Source organism: Electrophorus electricus, chromosome 2, assembly GCF_041902795.1.
Source record: "Electrophorus electricus isolate QZ-2024a chromosome 2, ASM4190279v1, whole genome shotgun sequence".
In the NCBI taxonomy this organism is placed as follows: domain Eukaryota; kingdom Metazoa; phylum Chordata; class Actinopteri; order Gymnotiformes; family Gymnotidae; genus Electrophorus; species Electrophorus electricus.
The window spans coordinates 42,017,776-42,035,663 of record NC_137498.1 but is presented as its reverse complement, the minus strand read 5'-3'; the positions used below and the strand labels follow the sequence as shown (position 1 = coordinate 42,035,663).

The window sequence follows — 17,888 nt, the reverse complement described above, 5'->3', positions numbered from 1 at the left end:
AGTACACACCTTCATGGTAACGGTATTCCATAATGGCAGTGGTGTCTTTCAGGAAGATAATGCACCCTGCCCCACTGCAAAAACTGCTCATGATTGGATTGAAGAACATGACAAAAAGTTCAAGGTGTTGACTTGGCCTCCATATAACTGAGATCTCAATCAGATCTAGCATCTGTAGGATGTGCTGGAAAAGTCTGATCCATGGAGGCACAATCTCACGACTTGCAGGACCTAAAGGAGGTTGTGTGTGCCCTGACAGGTCAGAGCTGTTTTGGCAGCACAAGGGTGACCTACACGATATTGGTCAGCAATGTTATTGCAGATCAATGTATGTGCACACACACATTTAGTTGATTTGTTTGTGTCAGTTTAGTTATTTTGTGCCTTCTTAAGTTAATTTATGTGGTAGGAATATGTTACTATCTTTGTGGCGTATTTTTGTTTTTCCTGTTACATCAGCTCCCTTTCTGCTTGTTTTTGCAGGGTGTGAGCCTCGTTATAGGTCTGCCATTGCAGTAAAACAGTTTTCCTTAGGCAGAAATGTCATCTGTTGACTCTTTTCCCACCTGGTGCTATATATTCCTGTCTCACCCTTCTAGTGGGTTAGTCATTTCTTGTTTTCCTCTATTGCTTTCTACTTGGGAGTTTGAGGATGTTCTTGCTGTTCCTAGGATTGCGCTCTTCTGGACTAAGATCAGTGTTATCATTCTGGGATCTGTGGAGCCTCTCTTCTACACCGGGGGTCACAGGGACAACCTTTGTATACGTTTTCTGCATTCTCTCAATATACATGGTTTAAGAGACACTACTAAACATGTGATAAAATGATAACACAACCAGCATGTCTCCAAGGAATACTACAGTGCAGCAGCTTGAATTTAAAAGCCATAAAATGCCTTTTATTAGAAATGTGAACCTTAATTCGATTGCCCTAAAATGTAGCCTGCTGTCTGAGGTGTCCACCACCCTGCTGCAGTTCTGAGTGTGTTAGACTTACAGGAATGTATTAGCACACTGTGAAATATGAATGAATTATAGTGAGGGGTACCATGATTAACACAGCCCAGCCAGCCAGTTCCACTGCTTTCTTCATTCATATTTGTTTATTGCTGAGACCCAGTACACGTTTTTTAATCTATATTCGTCCATGTGTTTGACAGCACACACCCACTGTGATGGGTACATAGAAGTGTATATGTATAGATGTAAAGGATGACAATATACTGACAATCTCATAATATTTATGAATGACAGAAAAAAGATTTCATTTATTTATACATGAATAAAAAAGGTTAGAGACAGTCAAGTTTCTCTTTTATATGAATGTATTTTTTTTTTCATAATTCCATGACAATATAAAAACTATTACCAAATTCTAAAAAGGTTAACTTTAAAACAAGAAAAGGCAATGTCCTAGTTAACATTTATAAAAACAGAAAAGGTCTTCCCTAAAGAGCTTGAGAGGCAGAATTATTCCCATTTCTAAACAAAATGACTAGTGATTGCCTCTAATAACATTCATACAGCAGGACTATATAGGAATTACAGCAGGACACTGAAGAGCATTACCCAGTTCTGGTCCTGACCTTGCTGCACATTGTAAATCTCATCGTCTTCCCTGCTTTTAATGCACCTTACACAATACACCTGACTCGATACATAAGCTAATTAACACACCTGACTCAACATATCAGCTCATGAAGAAGCCCTGTTTGAGAAAACCCCTGCATGTGCTGAGAAAGATACTAGATTTTTTTCCAGCTACCAATCCAGTGAAGGAAAACTACAATTATAATCTAATTAATTTACATTTTGTGCATTTCTGTGTATTTTATATGACAGCAGCACAGAAACCCACTCCAAATGGCTTTTAATTGCAAACACAATTTAATACAAACTACTATAAACTGTTTGACTGCTCATCATTATGAAGGTTAGAAGTATAGATAATGCTGGCTATGTTTAGTGCTTTAGGTTTTAAAACACTGTTGAAATGCAGCTTTACCAGGGCCTGAATGTAATTTTTTGTTGTTTTTGTTTGTGTGTGAGACTTTCCCTAAATGCTACACATTAAAAATCACAATAGAAGAGTCTGTGCCGCCAACTCCCAGTGGTAGTTTTAATTAAGCGTTGTGAAATCTTAAAAAGGAGAAAAAAAAAAAAAAAAGCTTGCATATGTGTTTTTTGCACAGGGCTGCACTGTCTTCTGTACATTAATCATTATGACAATCCTAAGCAAAAAAAACCAAAACAGTGCTGTAGTGCATTCCATCCAGGAGTACAACTAGCCCAGCATAACTAAACAGGCTGACGGAGTGCCAGTGAGCAGCATGGCTCCATAACACTCCACAAGCATTCACATTCCCCACCATGAGCACATGCCCTGTATGTTCAACCGGGCTGCACACACATTTGTGGGATTTGTCAAGTCGCGGTGTCTGGTGACGGAGCTCGTCCTGTGGCCCGCAGCTCACCGTGCCAGCCTGATGTCAGTCGGCCTGAGCTGCCTCTCACCCTCGGCCAGGAAGATCTGCATGGCTCTGTAGAGCAGGTGCACGCCCAGCTCCCGCTTCCTCTTCACTGGCCATGTGGAGACCACCCCATAATAGTCTCCTCGCTTCTGATTTGTCAGCATCTTTAGGCCTAACAGGACAGAAGTGGAATTCATTCCACTTTGAGTCACTGATGAGCACAAGGATGCACATAACCAGAGAACTGCCATAATGAGCATTCAACGTTCTCAGCAATCAAACATTAATTTAAACAAAATTCAGGTGGAGTGTGTGTAGCGGGTGGAGTGTAAGGAGTGTGTGGAGTATGTACCGATGGCGTCCACCATGCAGGCCTCGCGTGTGTACGCCTCCACAGGGATGACATTCTGAAAGCAGTGCAAGGAGACCACGCCCAGGCTGCAGTTCCACACCTGCAGGATGTGCTGCACCTTCGAGCAGAGTTTCTAAAGGAGAGGGGCATCACTGCAGTTACAGAGATCCAGTTACAAAATCCAGGTACAGAAGGTCAGCAAAGCCTTAGGTAGGCAGAGACTAGTTCTCAAAGGGCAAGTGGGCAGAGACTGGATTCTTCAAAGGGTAGGTATGGCTGGAGGGTTCTGTTCTAGCTGAGCAACTGATGCAGCTAATCAACTGTCTGCAGTCTGAGACCACCTGATTAAACAAGTGGAATCAAATGATGCTCCTGCTCGGTCAGAGTGAAAAGCTGCAGCCACACCTCCAGGAATAAAACTGGACACTGCTGAGATACAGGACAGAATGGCTGTGTGGTCTTATGGTGTTACTGGGGGTCTCTCGTACTATGGAATAAGTATTATTTCAACATACAATAAACAGTCAAAGGCCTTCCCTTGCAAAAAGGGGCTTGTCAAAAACCACTGACAGAAAACAACAAAGCCAATTTGTTGAAAACCTCACCGTGCTGGAATGGTACATAAAAGGATCAGTTAAACAAAAATGGTACATAAATATGTTGAAAAATTCACTTCTCTCAGACCTTGGATGTCTTGTCTCCTCTGAAATATTCCAGGGCTTCGTACAGGTGGCTGTAAGGTCTGGAGCGCTTGCCTTTCCCAATGTAAAAGATGGCACTGACAAAAGTTTGGAAGCATTCCAGGGCACTCATGCACTGACTGCGGTACGGAAGGTTCCTTGTCACCCTAGCAACAAGACCAAGCATGATTAGACCTGGTCCTAGCTGTGTGTTTGTTTATCCTCCCTAAAACAATAAATAAACAAAAAAAATTGACACTTCCCTTGTTACGAGGCACGTCTTTACCTGGGATCAAGAAGCAGGTAGTTAAAACTGGACTTTATAATGCCTTCGCGCCAGTGCTTGTTTTGATCGGGTTGATCAAACTGCTCGCACAGCGTAAACTCGTCCGCCTTGCAATCAGGCAGATGAAACGTGCGGAGTGCTTTATTGAGCTCTGCGCTATAATCTGCAGCTCATCACAAAAAAAAAGGAAATAAACATAACAAAGGGAAGTAAACAAAATATATCAAACTGACATTAAGATCAACTTAATTTGTAGGTTGCAGATAATGGATACACATACCAGGGAATGCAGATAAGCTGGTCCGGATGGGTTGTTGGAGCATGGCCATCTTCTGAAGGGATCTTAATTTCTGAATGTACAGAGGACGCGTGTGTGTGCTGATGGGCCCTGGTTCCTCTCCCAGGTCCTGAAGCCTGTGCCTGAGCTCTTGATCTGTCAGCCCTCTGGTATCCACAGCATCCTCCCCACCAGGGCTGTGGTTCTCCTTGCCTTTCTCCGGACTGGTGGCCACTGACTGCAGAGAGCGCCAGTCATAGAGCACAGTGTCGTCGCTGGTGGAGGTCAGGAGGCTGGAGCTCAGGGATGCATTGGAGGTGGGTGGAACGTGTGTTTCGATCAGCTTGTGCCCTTCTTCCGTGTCGGTGTAGAGGTATTCCACAGGCTCGTCTACGTCCGTGATGTGGGGGCGTCCACCAGGTGTGTAGGACAGGTTCGCCAGTGTCTGGGGTGGGGAATGGCTGTAGAATCGACTCATGCTGTATCTGGGTGTGCAGCCTGAGGAAGGGGTGTTGAGTAGGTTTCCCGGAGGCAAAGAGCACTCAGAACTGCAGCTGGAGGTCGACTCAAGACTTGCCTGGCTTGGACAAGACTCTTCCTGAGAATTCAGGCCATCTTCATTTTCTTTCAAAGCACAAGTTCTTCTTTGTGATATCTGAGTTGCGCTGTTTTTTAGCACTGCTGAACTTTCACTTGATGTGGTCCTATCTGAGGTGAAAATTTGTTTCTCATCATCAAAAACTGAAGTAGTTTCCTTGGTAGAGTTTTCTGAGGTTTCTGTCAAACTGTTACTGACACCTTCTAAGCTCTTGTCAGCAGCACTTCTAGACATGATTACTGTGTCTGCCATGCTCCTGGATATAATCAGTGTATCTGCTTGGCTCCCATAGTCATCTGAGCTCTGGTTTGAAGACACCCCAAGTCGTAGCAGGTGGGAGCGTAGGTCTTCCACACTGCTGTCTTCGCCAGGCGGTCGGGAGCTCTCATCTGCATCGCACGTGACACGCGGTGATTTCACCGTGTTGCGACGCATCCGTATTGGTGTAGGCAGCGTCTGTTCGAACAGAGACGAGGTGTGTAGCAAGGACTGGGAACAGTTGCTGATTCTTTGGGAGCAGCGACTGAGTCTCGAACGAGTCCTACCAGTCACAAAAGGACTCGTGGTGAAGTGAGTCTCACGCAGCACCTCGGCAGCCTCCAGAGTGCAGTTCGGCATGGGGCCTACGCAAGGCTCACCATGATACTTGGACTCGTTCATCAGCCTGGTGCCTCCATCAGTGGCCGATTCAAAGCTTTCCATCTTAGTGTTATTAGAGTCTGTACTTTCTGTGGTTGCTCCAACATTGGTAATGGGTTTACTCTGATCTCCATCACATCCGTTTCTCCAGATCATTCCTTTGTCTTTCTCCAAGGGTGAGAAGTTTCCAGTAGTTAGTGGGGCTTCAACTGCACTCTTGTACGGGTTGCTGTCACAGCTGCTGTACTGGCTGGACCCACTGCTACTGCTGACAGGGGCGTGAGAGTCGCCTTTCTGCTCATCATCTTCATCAGCAAAAACATCATCTTCCACCATGCTTGCTGCTCCAAGTCCAATTACAGTTTTCTCAAATTCATCCTCGGGCATGTTGGTCTCTCGGCAAAACACGAACACGTCATCTGGAGAGGTGACGTCAATTCCCTGGTTTTGTAGCACTGTGGCCATGCGCTCTGAGTCTAGGAAATCTGGGTACTGGGAGAAATCAACTGTCATATCACAGGGATCCTGTCTCTCAGCTGGGATGTTCCACAGGGAAGCTGGAAAATACTCATTGGAATCCCTGAAGGATACACTCTTCCGGCTTAGAGGGAAAAACGGAGCAGAGTGCTTTGAACGTGGGATAAACTCCCTATCTTTGCACACGGACGCAACCTCTGGACTCTTTTTGACGTCTAACACTGAGAGCCGAGTGCTGGAGAGCACTGCATCACCCATTCCACCTCTACCCACCATATCACCGTTTCTCTCGCTGACACCAGACACCTCAGACAGCCAGGACTCATGAGCGCATCTGGCCCAGTGGTATTCGCTGGGGATCCCAGGCATGTGGAATAAAGAAGAATGCCGTGTGCTGCTGAACACCTCGTCCCCGAAGTCACTGAGCATGGACACAGAGTCTATGGTGCTGTCCCTCGGAGAGCAGTCCGAGTAGAGTGCTGGAAAACAGCAAAGTGAAGTGTTAAAAACACATGTGCAAAAAAATGTTCAAAGCATATTTGTATATACATACACACATATATACACACACAGTGAACAGTCAGTTCTTTGATGTGTGAGTCGATGTGTTGGCTAAGTGATAAAGTGGATGTGTTGGGTAAGTGTAAGGATCTGAGTAACTCTCACAAGGGCCAAATTGTGATGGCAAGACAGATGGGTCAGAGCAACTCCACACTGGCAGGATTTGCCCTGTGGGGCATTCCCAGTAAGCAGTGATAGTGCCTACCCAGTGTCATCCAAGGAAGGACAACTGGTGAACAATCACCAGGGTTGTGGGAAACCAAGGCTCACTGATGTGTGAGGGGAGCTGAGGCTAGCCCATCTGGTCTAATCCCACAGAAATGCTACTGTGGCACAAGCTGCTGAAAAGGTTGATGCCATCTATGACAGAAAGGTGTCAGAACACAGTGCATCACAGCCTGCTACATGTGGAGCATCATAACCACAATCTTATTAGAGTGCCAATGCTGACAGCACCTACAATGGGCATGAGCGCCAGAACCACACCATGGTGTAATGGAAGAAGGAGGCCTGGTATGATGAATATCAATTTCTTTTACATTATGTGAATGGCAGGGTCTGTGTACACCTGGGAAAGAGATGGCACCACAGTACACTATGGGGTGAAGGCAAGCCAGCAGAAGAAGGCAAGCCAGTGTAGAAAACTGCCCAGCAGTGTGACGCTCTGGGCTACATTCTGCTGGGAAACCTTGGCTCCAGGAATTCATGCGGATGTTACTGGCCTATTTTAGCAGGATAATGCACCCTGCCACAGTGAAAAAATGTTCAGGAATGATTTGGGGAAGGTGTTGCTTTATCCTCCAAATTCCCCAGGTATCAATATGCTCATGCCCATCTGTGGGATGTGCTGGAAAAACAAGTCCGATCCATTTACGACTTATTGACATATCTAGAGAGACAAAGGCAGTAATAATTTCAATGTAATAAACAAGGTCTCTTAACGGCACATTTCAGATAGAGGTCCTTCATGAGCTGGACAAGAAAAGTGCACGTGTGTGTGATGAAATAAATAAAAATCAATTCATATATATATATGATTGATTGATTGATAGATAGATAGATAGATAGATAGATAGATAGATAGATAGATAGATAGATAGAGAGAGAGAGAGAGAGAGAGAGAGAGAGAGAGAGAGAGAGAGAGGCAGTCATAGTTCAATGGTAAAGGTACTCAACTAGTAATCAGAAGGTTGTCAGTTCAAGCTTCAACACTACCAAGTTACCACTGTTGGCCCCTCAGCAATACCCTTATCTAATTACTCAAGCTGTGTTCAATCAGAATTGTAAGTCATTTCCCATTCAAGTGTCAGCTAAACGCCACGAATGTTAATGTAATCATCTTACAGTACTGGAATTTGGGAATGTCTTGGCAATCCAGGGGCAGGGCCTGAGACTCGTGCTCCCGGAGAATGCTTGCACACCTGCTGTTCTCCTCTTGCTCTGCCAGATCAGCAGGTTTGTTTCCCTCCTGAAAACAGCACTGCAGAAGGTTCAGCTATGCACAAATGCAGTTTGTATAAATGCAGTGTCATATGTAATGTCATTCTTTGCCTTGTTTTGACTGAGAATCATTTATGCGAGTACTCAGACAACAAATGCAACAACAGTTTAGATATTCATAGAATGATATGATTATTAAGTGTTTATGATGAGTCATTTTAGTCTATTTTAAAACAGCTCACAAACATTTATTTTTGGCTCACACTGTTTCTAAACAAAACAAACTTAAAAATAAATGTCCAAGAAAGGCCTACTTTTTTTTAATCAAGCAATGTGTTGAGTATACTGAATATCTTACTTGGTCTTTTATACTAGGGTTTCCACCATTTTTCAGAAGTAATTTGAGGTTCTGATAACAACCCCATGATGCAGCAATATGTAATGGTGTTAGACCCTCAACAGACCTAAAACAAACAAACAAACAAACAAACAAACAAAAAATCCACAATTATCCTTTACCTTTAAATGCTTTTTAAACATTTTCTTTGGAAAACAATTTTTAAAACCGAAACGTTTGTAATCAAGACACCAGATATCCAAAATAAATCCACAAACCAAGGCTATAATAACTGAATATGACTTAAGAACCAGTGGTCTGTCAGATCAGTCTAGGCCGTCTACCTGAGGTTCGGCTCGGCACCATGTTGCAGAATGAGTCTGAGGCACCGAAGTCCTTTCTCAGACTCTTTACCTGCGGCAATGTGGACGGCCGCAAGACCCTCCTCTAGAACCGTGTTAGGGCTGGCGCCCTGCAGCAGCAAGACCTCCACGCTCCTGCGAGGCACCAGGCGTAAAGTGAGGGATGCTATTGACCAACCATACACCTAAGAACATATACTGAACACATATTCAATGTAAAGACTACCTGAAATACTATCAGTGTGTACAGCATGTGCCATAACTGAGCGTGTGCTGTGTGTGCAGATGTTTAGAAAAATTAAAAATCTTAAATTTTGGTTGTATTTGCATTACCTGACGTCCGTGTTGTTTACTGCTGTACACAGCAGTGAGGCTAAAACTGAATCGTTCCTTTGCGTGGACATGTTTTCTGAACATGTGTGAGGTCCGATGTTTCGATTTTACAAGTACGTGTCCAGCATTAAGCCAATTAGCTCATCAACAGCAGGCAACGGGCATTCGCACGATTCAACTGTAGTTAACTATCAAATATGAATTTAGAAATTTGTGCTAACGTTATGCACAGTTCACAGTAGTTTCGCAGGGCTTTCGCTGCATATAAACAGTGATCAAATATGGCGATTTATATAATATAACTGGAATTTGCAGGGCAAAACAGTTTCCTTTTGTCGATTAAATTTCCCTCCGTTGAAATGTTCGTATTGTTACTTCGGGGAGTTACCGCCATACAATGTACACACAGTGCCCTCTGGTGTTCTGGAGGACGGTACCTGGGTTCATCGTCTTTATGGTTTAATGCCATTGTATGTCGTTCCAGATTCTGACATCCAGTTTCAATTTACTGATATATACTGATTTGAATTGTGGGATTAAGACAAAAATAAATGATGAAAGAGAAACCGAACAGGCAGTGTATGTAGATTATCGAGAAGCCAGCGACACTAAAGAAAATTACATATACACACACACACACACACACACACACACACACACATATATATATATATATATATATATATATATATATATATATATATATATATATATATATATATATATATATATATATATTAGCTTCATGTTTTTACACGTACAATGAAAATAAATAAATAAATAAATAAATAAATAAATACATTTGATTTTTTCCCCCATTGTACAATGAAAATAAAATTACATATACACACACACACACACACACACACACACATATATATATATATATATTTTAGCTTCATGTTTTTACACGTACAATGAAAATAAATAAATACATACATAAATACATTTTATTTTTTTCCCCATTGTACAATGAAAAGAAAATTACATATATACACACACACACACACACACACACACACACACATATATATATATATATGTGTGTGTGTGTGTGTGTGTGTGTGTGTGTGTGTATATATATATATATATATATATATGTAATTTTCTTTTCATTGTACAATGGGGAAAAAAATAAAATTTATTTATTTATTTATTTATTTTCATTGTACGTATAAAAACATGAAGCTAAAATATACGAAGGGCGAACGTGGCGCTGGCTTCTCGATAATCTACATACACTGCCTGTTCGGTTTCTCTTTCATCATTTATTTTTGTCTTAATCCCACAATTCATTGCACTCCTCAATAGTTGCCAGTCATTCTTCATTATCCGCGGTAACCAAGGCCAGCTAGCGGCTGTGTTAGTATACAAGCTTAGGCATTAGTCCCTTGTTATCATTCTTGATTTGTCTGCGGAGGATAACAGACTTCGCGTTGCCGGCAGCATGAAAGAACTGACGTCAAAAAGACGCGAAAAGGTGAAGGAGCCGAAAGCTGAGAAGCAAAAGGAATCGGGGCCCGAAAACCAAGATGTGGAGATGACGGAGGATGATGTTGCCGCGCTCGGGAAGCCGCCGAGGGAGCAGGACTCAATCACCCTGGAAGGTCGGGTGCTTTCTCTCTGCGAAAGAGCCCTTAGTGACCGGAGCAAACGGTTATGCACGTTAACCTTCGGTTTAAGAAACGATCAGGACCCCAGATGGTGGTATTAGGTAACTTTACCTTGGTTAGCTTGGAGCATTAGCTAGCTAGGTAGCTAGTCGGCTAAAATCCTGAATAAACTCTAGTTGGCTATCTGTTATGGGTTTTTCCTCCCCGCAAACGCTTTCCTTGACATTTTGAATGCAAATTTTTGTTTTGGTGCTCATGTTTCCAAGTTAAGAAATGATCAACAACCACGTTGCGTCACTAAGTAAATAGAAAACCATTAACTAGCTTGCTAGCCATCATGCGCTATCTTTGTCTTATTAAGTTGTGTGTTATGTTAAGTAGCTTATCAACGTCCTTGTCTATATTTTGTTTCTTTTCAACTCCCCATCCCCCTTAAAGAAAGAATTCACGTCCTGGAGCCATTGTTTGCTTAGATTACGTGCTGTAGGAACGTAAAGCGGAAATAAATAACGTCTAAGAGACCTGAAGCCCCTGCTGTCGTTTATCCTAGCTAGCTACTTAGGTGTCAAGTAAGGTTTGGCTGCCTTTGCAAGAGGATCTAACAATTATTTGTGTCACTAAAATGCAGGATGAGTACATGAACCTATTTTTGTCTCTTCAGTCTGATTTAGGTTGACTGTATTAATCAGTTAATTTAAAAAATCACTTAAGTCATTAATTTAATCAGCTACCCACAGATGACAGTTGTAAGTGGATGTGGCCTTGCAATAATGAAGGAGTCTGACCAAGTCTCATCAGTCCTGCAGTGACATGTGGATTCAGCACAGTTTCACCATGGGGTCCAGAAGAAATAAATACTCACCAGCAGTGTGCAGAAAATGCAAAGGAAAAAGGTGTTAAATCCATTCCTTCAATCTGGCAGATATCAAAGAGCATGTGAAGCAGATCGAGAAGGCAGTGGCTGGTAAGGAGCCACGCTTTGTGCTGCGGGCCCTGCGTGCTTTACCCTCCACCAGCCGACGGCTCAACCCCAACGTGCTCCACAAGGCTATCTCTGGCTTTTACACCTCCAACGCCACAGGCAAGGAGTTCTTGCTGAGCTTCCTGGAAGAGGTACACCGAAGTGCCCATTCACGTACAGACCCACCACTGCTCTTAAATGGCTCTATATTAGTCCAAACAATGTTTTTCAACTTTTCTGCTCAATTCTATAAATATTAGTTATATTACATATAATTTTATTTGCCTACAGACTTTTGTTTGATCTCTCCATCAAAAGGGTTGAATGCATCTCTTGATGCAAAGAAATTTGGGTTGTGCAGCAGAATAACATGTAAAGTTGTAATTGAAATTTGTGTCCTGTCTACCTATTGTTTTAATCTCTCTTTCTCTCTCTCTCTCTCTCTCTCTCTCTCTCTCTCTCTCTCTCTCTCTCTCTCTCTCTCAGCCCATGGATACTGAGGGGGATGTGCTCTTCAGGCCTCGCACCGGTAAGGCTGCAGCCACTCCTCTAATCCCGGAGGTGGAGGCATATCTGCAGCTCCTGCTGGTGGTCTACCTCACCAACAAGCAGCGCTACACTGAGGTAGGTGCTCCAGACACTGCAGTGATACAGAATCACATGTTTATGCTCTCGGTGGATGGCTAGTCAGACCAAATTAACTGATATAAGACTTCATATGTGGTAATAAAATAATAATGTAGCCTGCTAATGTACTAAATGCGTACCCTTTTAGTACATTTCAGATGTTTTTAGTAAATGTTTTTTGTGCCTTTTTTCCCTCTGAATTGGAAAGAATTGGTTAAAAAGTGGTTGCAATCTTGCAAACTCCATTGTGCCTTTACAGTTATAACACATGATCTGTTTCCCTCTACTGTCTCAGGCTCAGAAGGTGTCTGATGACCTGCTGCAGAAGATCAGCTCTCAGAACCGCCGCGCTCTGGACCTGCTGGCTGCCAAGTGCTACTACTACCACTGCCGTGTATATGAGTTCCTCAACAAGCTGGATGCTGTGCGCAGGTGCCTTCCTTCTGCCTTTCTAACCCCAGTGCTTCCCTCTGGAAGAAATGATGGGGAGAAATAATGGAATTATCTTGGACTTGTAAGGTCCACTGTGAACCTGGCTGGAGCACTCTGATACCTGCCACAACCTTGTTTTCCAAATATTCAACCGCAACTTGTTTGTTTTGGTTCATAATAAAACAAAACGCTATTTTCTGATATTGTGATGTTTCACTGATCATCACAATATGACAACAAAGAGTACAGAAACAAGTTGCGAGGAAATCTTACAGTGGGATTGATGAAATTGTTGCTGTCATAGAAACTGCAGTACTAGTAAGTGTAATGTATTTGTGTTGCAGCATTGCAGCATCTGTATAAATGCAGTATATCTGTATAAGATTTGTGCCTGTTGTGAATTAAAAAGTGATGCAGTCGTGAAAAGACTCTTGGTGCTGTATCTTAACCACCTGTAGTTTTCTGCACACGCGTCTGAGGACAGCTACGTTACGCCACGACTCGGATGGCCAGGCCACCCTACTTAACCTGCTACTGCGAAACTACCTGCAGTATAACCTGTACGACCAGGCTGAGAAGCTGGTGTCCAAATCCGTCTTCCCAGAGCTGGCCAACAACAACGAGTGGGCCCGCTACCTCTACTACACAGGTGAGTGGGGGGAGGGTGTGTGCACATGCATGTAGGGAGTGCAGAGTATCTGAAGGTTTAAGGCTGTTGTCAGCTGGGGAAGAGAATCAGTGGTCCTCACTGCATCTAATGTTTTCGCAGAACTTTAATAGTGCTTTTGACTTTGTAGGCTGTGTAGAGCTCAACCGTGCTTCATGTTGCATGCTGTGCCTGTATGTGTGCAGGGCGGATTAAGGCCATCCAGCTGGAGTACTCAGAGGCCAGGAGGACCCTGACGAACGCATTGCGCAAAGCTCCACAACACACAGCAGTGGGCTTCAAACAGACCGTGAGTGGACCTGCTCACTCACCTCATTTCAGCTCCGTCTGCAACAACACATGTTTTTCAGCTGGAAAACTGGGAAGAACAACAACACGTGTTTTTCAGCTGGAAAACTGGGAAGAACGTACATGGGGCAGGGGGCTGAAGGGACAGTGTAATAGACGGACTTATAGACCCTTCTGTTTGTTTCTCTCTCTCTCTCTCTCTCTCTCTCTCTCTCTCTCTCTTTCACAGGTGCATAAGCTCCTGATCGTAGTGGAGTTATTGCTGGGGGAGATTCCTGACCGGCTGCAGTTCCGCCAGCCCTCTCTGAAGAGATCCCTCATGCCCTACTTCCTCCTCACTCAGGGTAACTCCCCCTCCTCATCGATCAGAAGTGCAAGATCATAAAAGGAAATCCAGATGCTTTTACTCAAGAGCAGGGCTTTAGTGCTAGATGCCTAAAGCAAGTAGGAGGAAATGTGTTTTTACATGGCGATAAACTGTGTCATTGGCAGAAGAATGAGCTACTGTCTATGTGTATTTCCAGCGGTGAGGACTGGGAACCTGGCCAAATTTAACCAGGTCCTGGATCAGTTCGGAGAGAAGTTCCAGGCTGATGGCACGTACACGCTAATCATTCGCTTGCGACACAACGTTATCAAAACAGGTGAGAGATCAACACAGGGGCTTCTTAAATATTACCATATAATTAAAAGTGTTGGAAGGCATTTTTGAACCCCCCCCCCACTCCTTGTTCAATCCTTTTTTTTTTACACATCGCCCATCCGTTACATTTTCTATTGACATTTGTACAGGGGTTATAAACATTGTAGATTTTGGAAATTCATTAATAGTTAGTAATTAGTTCATAATAAAAATAATTGACCTTCTACTGTACAAATTGTATTTCCCAAACCTTGTGTGAATGTTGCTGCACGTCCTGTGTGCAGGTGTGAGAATGATTAGCCTGTCCTACTCCCGGATCTCGCTGGCCGACATCGCTCAGAAGTTGCAGCTAGACAGCCCTGAGGATGCAGAGTTTATTGTGGCCAAGGTAAGGCAGCATCCACACCCCCCTGACCTGCGCATTTCTAACACTACGCCCATCCCATTGGCCAGCAGCACTCAGTAACCCTTGATCAGGGTGTATGATCAGATGGAGCAGGTAGCTATATTTTGTCATTTCCTGAACATACAGGCCATTCGCGACGGGGTGATCGAGGCTAGTATAAACCATGAGAAGGGTTACGTTCAGTCCAAGGAGACCATGGACATCTATGGCACTCGGGAGCCCCAGCTGGCCTTTCACCAGCGCATCTCCTTCTGCCTGGACGTCCACAACATGTCAGTCAAGGTGAATCAATGCCCTTCCCCACAGACATGCTGTTGTACTGTAGGAACACATGCAATTTTATTGTTCCTGTGACAAATACAAGGGTGAGTGAGAGAGATGACCAGAGTGATGCCTGCAGCAAGTACTGTGAGTTAGTTGTGATGCTGTTTGTAGTGGTGGTAAGATATATAGAGAAGATGTCCACAACTGTCTGTGTGGCAGCATGCCGCTCCAAGCAAGCAGGGGCTGTCTGTCTCTGTGCTTTCTGCCTCTTCAGGTGCAGCTTCTTTTGAGCACCTAATGGGTGGGAATCACTGTGACCACTAGGAATTCTGGAGTCTCTCACTGGTCATCACTTACTTTGTGCATTTCCTTTCAGGCTATGAGATTCCCACCCAAAGCCTATAATAAGGATCTGGAGTCTGCCGAGGTATGGTCCTAAATTCTTAATGAAATTCCTCATATAACCTAGAAATGTGTGAACCATTCTGTCTCTTGCATTCATTTCTAAAATCAGAATTATTAAATAACTTTTTAACTTTTTAACTTTTTAAACTTTTTAACTTAACCACTTCATGTTAAGTCCTTGATTTTTGATATGTAACTGATGTATATCTTGTTGACCTGAGAACTATTATATCCAGTCAATCGTATTTTCAAACATTTTAAATGTAGAGCAATTTTCCTCCAGAGTCAGCTTTAATAATAAGGGGGAAGTTAAGTTGGAACAGTGAGAATGGGTTTTGCGTCCTCATCATGTACTGTGCACATTGTTTTCCTTTTCTAAGCTATGCACTTGAGCTGAGTGAAGACTGTGTTACCACAGAGGAAACCCCACACTGAGCGGTGCACTCTAGCTAAGACGGATGAGGGATGTGTCCTGTGGCCAGGACCCAAGTTAATTTCCCATAAATCACACAGCCACATTTGGCCAGGAGCCTAAAAGAGCATAACTGGCTGTTGATCAGAACGATGTTAGCCAATCAAAATGTCCGTTAAGTCATATCACAAACAGAATTGGGCAGCTATTTCAGCAAGTTGAGCTATTTTCTGACATTATCTAAGCAACAGTTAAAAAAGTTGCAGTGTCATTAAGGAAGCATGAGTCGTTGTACCCCCACCGTTGCCCTGCTGGTGGCTCTCGTCCAAAAGCACTGTGAGAGCAGGTGGGAAGAACAAATGAGTAGCATTAAAGGAGGAAATGAGAGGAAAATTTAAGAGAGTATCAAGGAAGGGTGAGGTTTTCTTGGGTGTATCACGGAATGAGGCAACAGAGCTTCAGCTGCAACTCCAAGAATTCCACGACTGATTCATCAAGCAGCAGTGTCATGATCCACCAGTCATTCAGTCTCGCCAGCATAACCTCGTGTATGTCTGAATGTATGTCCTGTAAGAGTCGTAGTCCATGCGTCTTTGAGAGGTTCAGCAGCTGTGACTAGCTGACAGGATGTAGCAAATAGATGAATAGACCAGAGTCCCTGGTTGTTTCCATATCTTAGCATTGTGTCATACAGCGCTCTCGCGCTCTCTGTGTGTGTGTGTGTGTGTGTGTGTGTGTGTGTGTGTGTGTGTGTGTGTGTGTGTGTGTGTGTGTGTGTGTGTGTGTGTGTGTGTGTGTGTGTGTGTGTGTGTGTGTGTGTGTGTGTGTGTGTGTGTGTGTGTGTGTGTGTGTGTGTGTGTGTTACAGGAGAGAAGGGAAAGGGAGCAGCAGGATTTGGAGTTTGCCAAAGAGATGGCAGAGGATGACGACGACAGTTTCCCGTGATACCACAAACATTAACCCCATACTCCACTGTCCCTCTTAACTCTTTACTTATTTCTTTATCTCCCTCCTGGTTGCCCCCATAACCTCAGTAACTCTGAAGAAAAGTCCAAATGCCCAGCCCTCTAGCCTGCCTCCCTTGGTCCTGCCTCCCCACAGCCTGTATCTCTGCTCATCATCAGGGCCTGTAGCCTGGTTCTAAACCGCCCAGAAACTGACAGGTTTCTGCTTTCATTCACCACAGTCTGGGAGCTGGCGAACCAGCTCTCTTTTATGTTTGTTGTTGTTGTTGTTGTTGCTTATTTTTGGTGGTTGGTGTAAAATACATGAAGATGATGATGATGATGATGATAGTTTATTATGCCTTTCTGTATTCATGGTGGTCTCCGTGGGTGGCACCATAATAGAAATCAAACCTGAAAGTGACAGACAGGGGAAGTTTGGTCTGCCAACCATTTTTTCCAGCATAAAGTTGTAGGTAGTGGCCCCCACCCACCCAGTTTGACATTTTTCCCAACTTGGAATTTTGTGGGCAGGCTGTTGTAACCTAGTTGGGTGCTGAGGTATCATCGAGGGACTTTTGCTCTAGTAAGGCTGTGTTTGTTTGTTTCACAAAAGATAAGTACAAATAAAGTTTCTTTTCTATGATTGATTGACATTCATGGTATGGTTTTTTTTTGTTGTTGTTGTTTTTGTTTTTTTCCCTTCAGTTACAAATGCCAAAAAAAAGTTTTTTTTTTATGTCACTGCAGTGTTAGACTTTTATTTTTGTAGCAAATATGAATGTTAAAAGCACATTAGCTGTGCATATGAACCTTGAAGAAATGTTAATATTTTAGCTTGTTTTTTTTCTTTCAGTTTTGACGTCTATATTGTAAGTAGGCTCCCTCTGAAGAATATAAAGATTCTTTGTGGGATTATTTACTGTACAAAAAAAAAGAAACACAATTCATAAAATGAACATTAATTTTAATGAAATGCTTAGAGTAATACTGTCCAGGCTGTTTGAAGCCTCTGTCTTCAAATATTCTTTTAATTAATAAAATAAATACAAATAAATTTACACGCCCATTAGCTTCCACAAAGTGGTTGCTAAGCTTCCACTTGAGAAACAATATTTAAAACCCTTCTGGCTTAAAAACAAACTCAAAAATTAAACAACTACAAATAAAATACAACACCAAAATACAGCAGCAAAACAAAATATCAAAAACAGCAATAACCACAATAGCATCTATATAAGGTGCATCAGCTTTTATTTTAAAAACTTTTAGAAAGAAAATCTATAATATTGATGCGAAGCACTTCTACTCAAGTGTCTTACAATGTGGCCTTGGCACCATCAAATGGCCAGTGCTCACTTGACGTGTATTATATCCACGACAACCTGAAAATAGTAGTTTTTTACAGAATAA

General features: G+C 43.1%; 2 protein-coding genes across 2 annotated transcripts; one reads left to right on the top strand and one right to left on the bottom strand.

The window, feature by feature from the left end:
- Window positions 1-445: 445 nt before the first annotated feature.
- LOC113581131 (uncharacterized) lies at window positions 446-9,233 on the bottom strand. The gene is made up of 9 exons (XM_027016067.3): window positions 8,814-9,233; window positions 8,463-8,615; window positions 8,140-8,245; window positions 7,686-7,809; window positions 4,070-6,259; window positions 3,790-3,952; window positions 3,508-3,670; window positions 2,824-2,956; window positions 446-2,643 (listed from the first exon to the last, which is right to left on the bottom strand). Exons 1-9 carry the CDS (start codon window positions 8,882-8,884, stop codon window positions 2,471-2,473), a joined length of 3,276 nt encoding a protein of 1,091 aa, XP_026871868.3. The 5' UTR covers window positions 8,885-9,233; the 3' UTR covers window positions 446-2,470.
- Window positions 9,234-10,113: 880 nt separating this feature from the next.
- Window positions 10,114-17,131, top strand: psmd3 (proteasome 26S subunit, non-ATPase 3). Its single transcript, XM_027016080.3, has 12 exons — window positions 10,114-10,420; window positions 11,349-11,539; window positions 11,874-12,011; window positions 12,310-12,446; window positions 12,905-13,095; window positions 13,299-13,402; window positions 13,631-13,745; window positions 13,926-14,045; window positions 14,329-14,432; window positions 14,577-14,732; window positions 15,091-15,141; window positions 16,399-17,131. Exons 1-12 carry the CDS (start codon window positions 10,261-10,263, stop codon window positions 16,474-16,476), a joined length of 1,545 nt encoding a protein of 514 aa, XP_026871881.1. The 5' UTR covers window positions 10,114-10,260; the 3' UTR covers window positions 16,477-17,131.
- Window positions 17,132-17,888: the final 757 nt, after the last annotated feature.

Bases quoted from the DNA above. Each gene is read 5' to 3' on its own strand.
- psmd3 (XM_027016080.3), top strand. From the start codon at position 10,261: ATGAAAGAACTGACGTCAAAAAGACGCGAAAAGGTGAAGGAGCCGAAA. The intron at 13,096-13,298 runs GTGAGTGGGGGG...GTATGTGTGCAG, and splicing joins CCGCTACCTCTACTACACAG to GGCGGATTAAGGCCATCCAG. The intron at 13,746-13,925 runs GTAACTCCCCCT...GTGTATTTCCAG, and splicing joins CTACTTCCTCCTCACTCAGG to CGGTGAGGACTGGGAACCTG.
- LOC113581131 (XM_027016067.3), bottom strand. From the start codon at position 8,884: ATGTCCACGCAAAGGAACGATTCAGTTTTAGCCTCACTGCTGTGTACA. The intron at 8,246-8,462 runs GTAGACGGCCTA...TGTTTGTTTTAG, and splicing joins GGTGCCGAGCCGAACCTCAG to GTCTGTTGAGGGTCTAACAC. The intron at 3,953-4,069 runs GTATGTGTATCC...GATGAGCTGCAG, and splicing joins CAGCTTATCTGCATTCCCTG to ATTATAGCGCAGAGCTCAAT.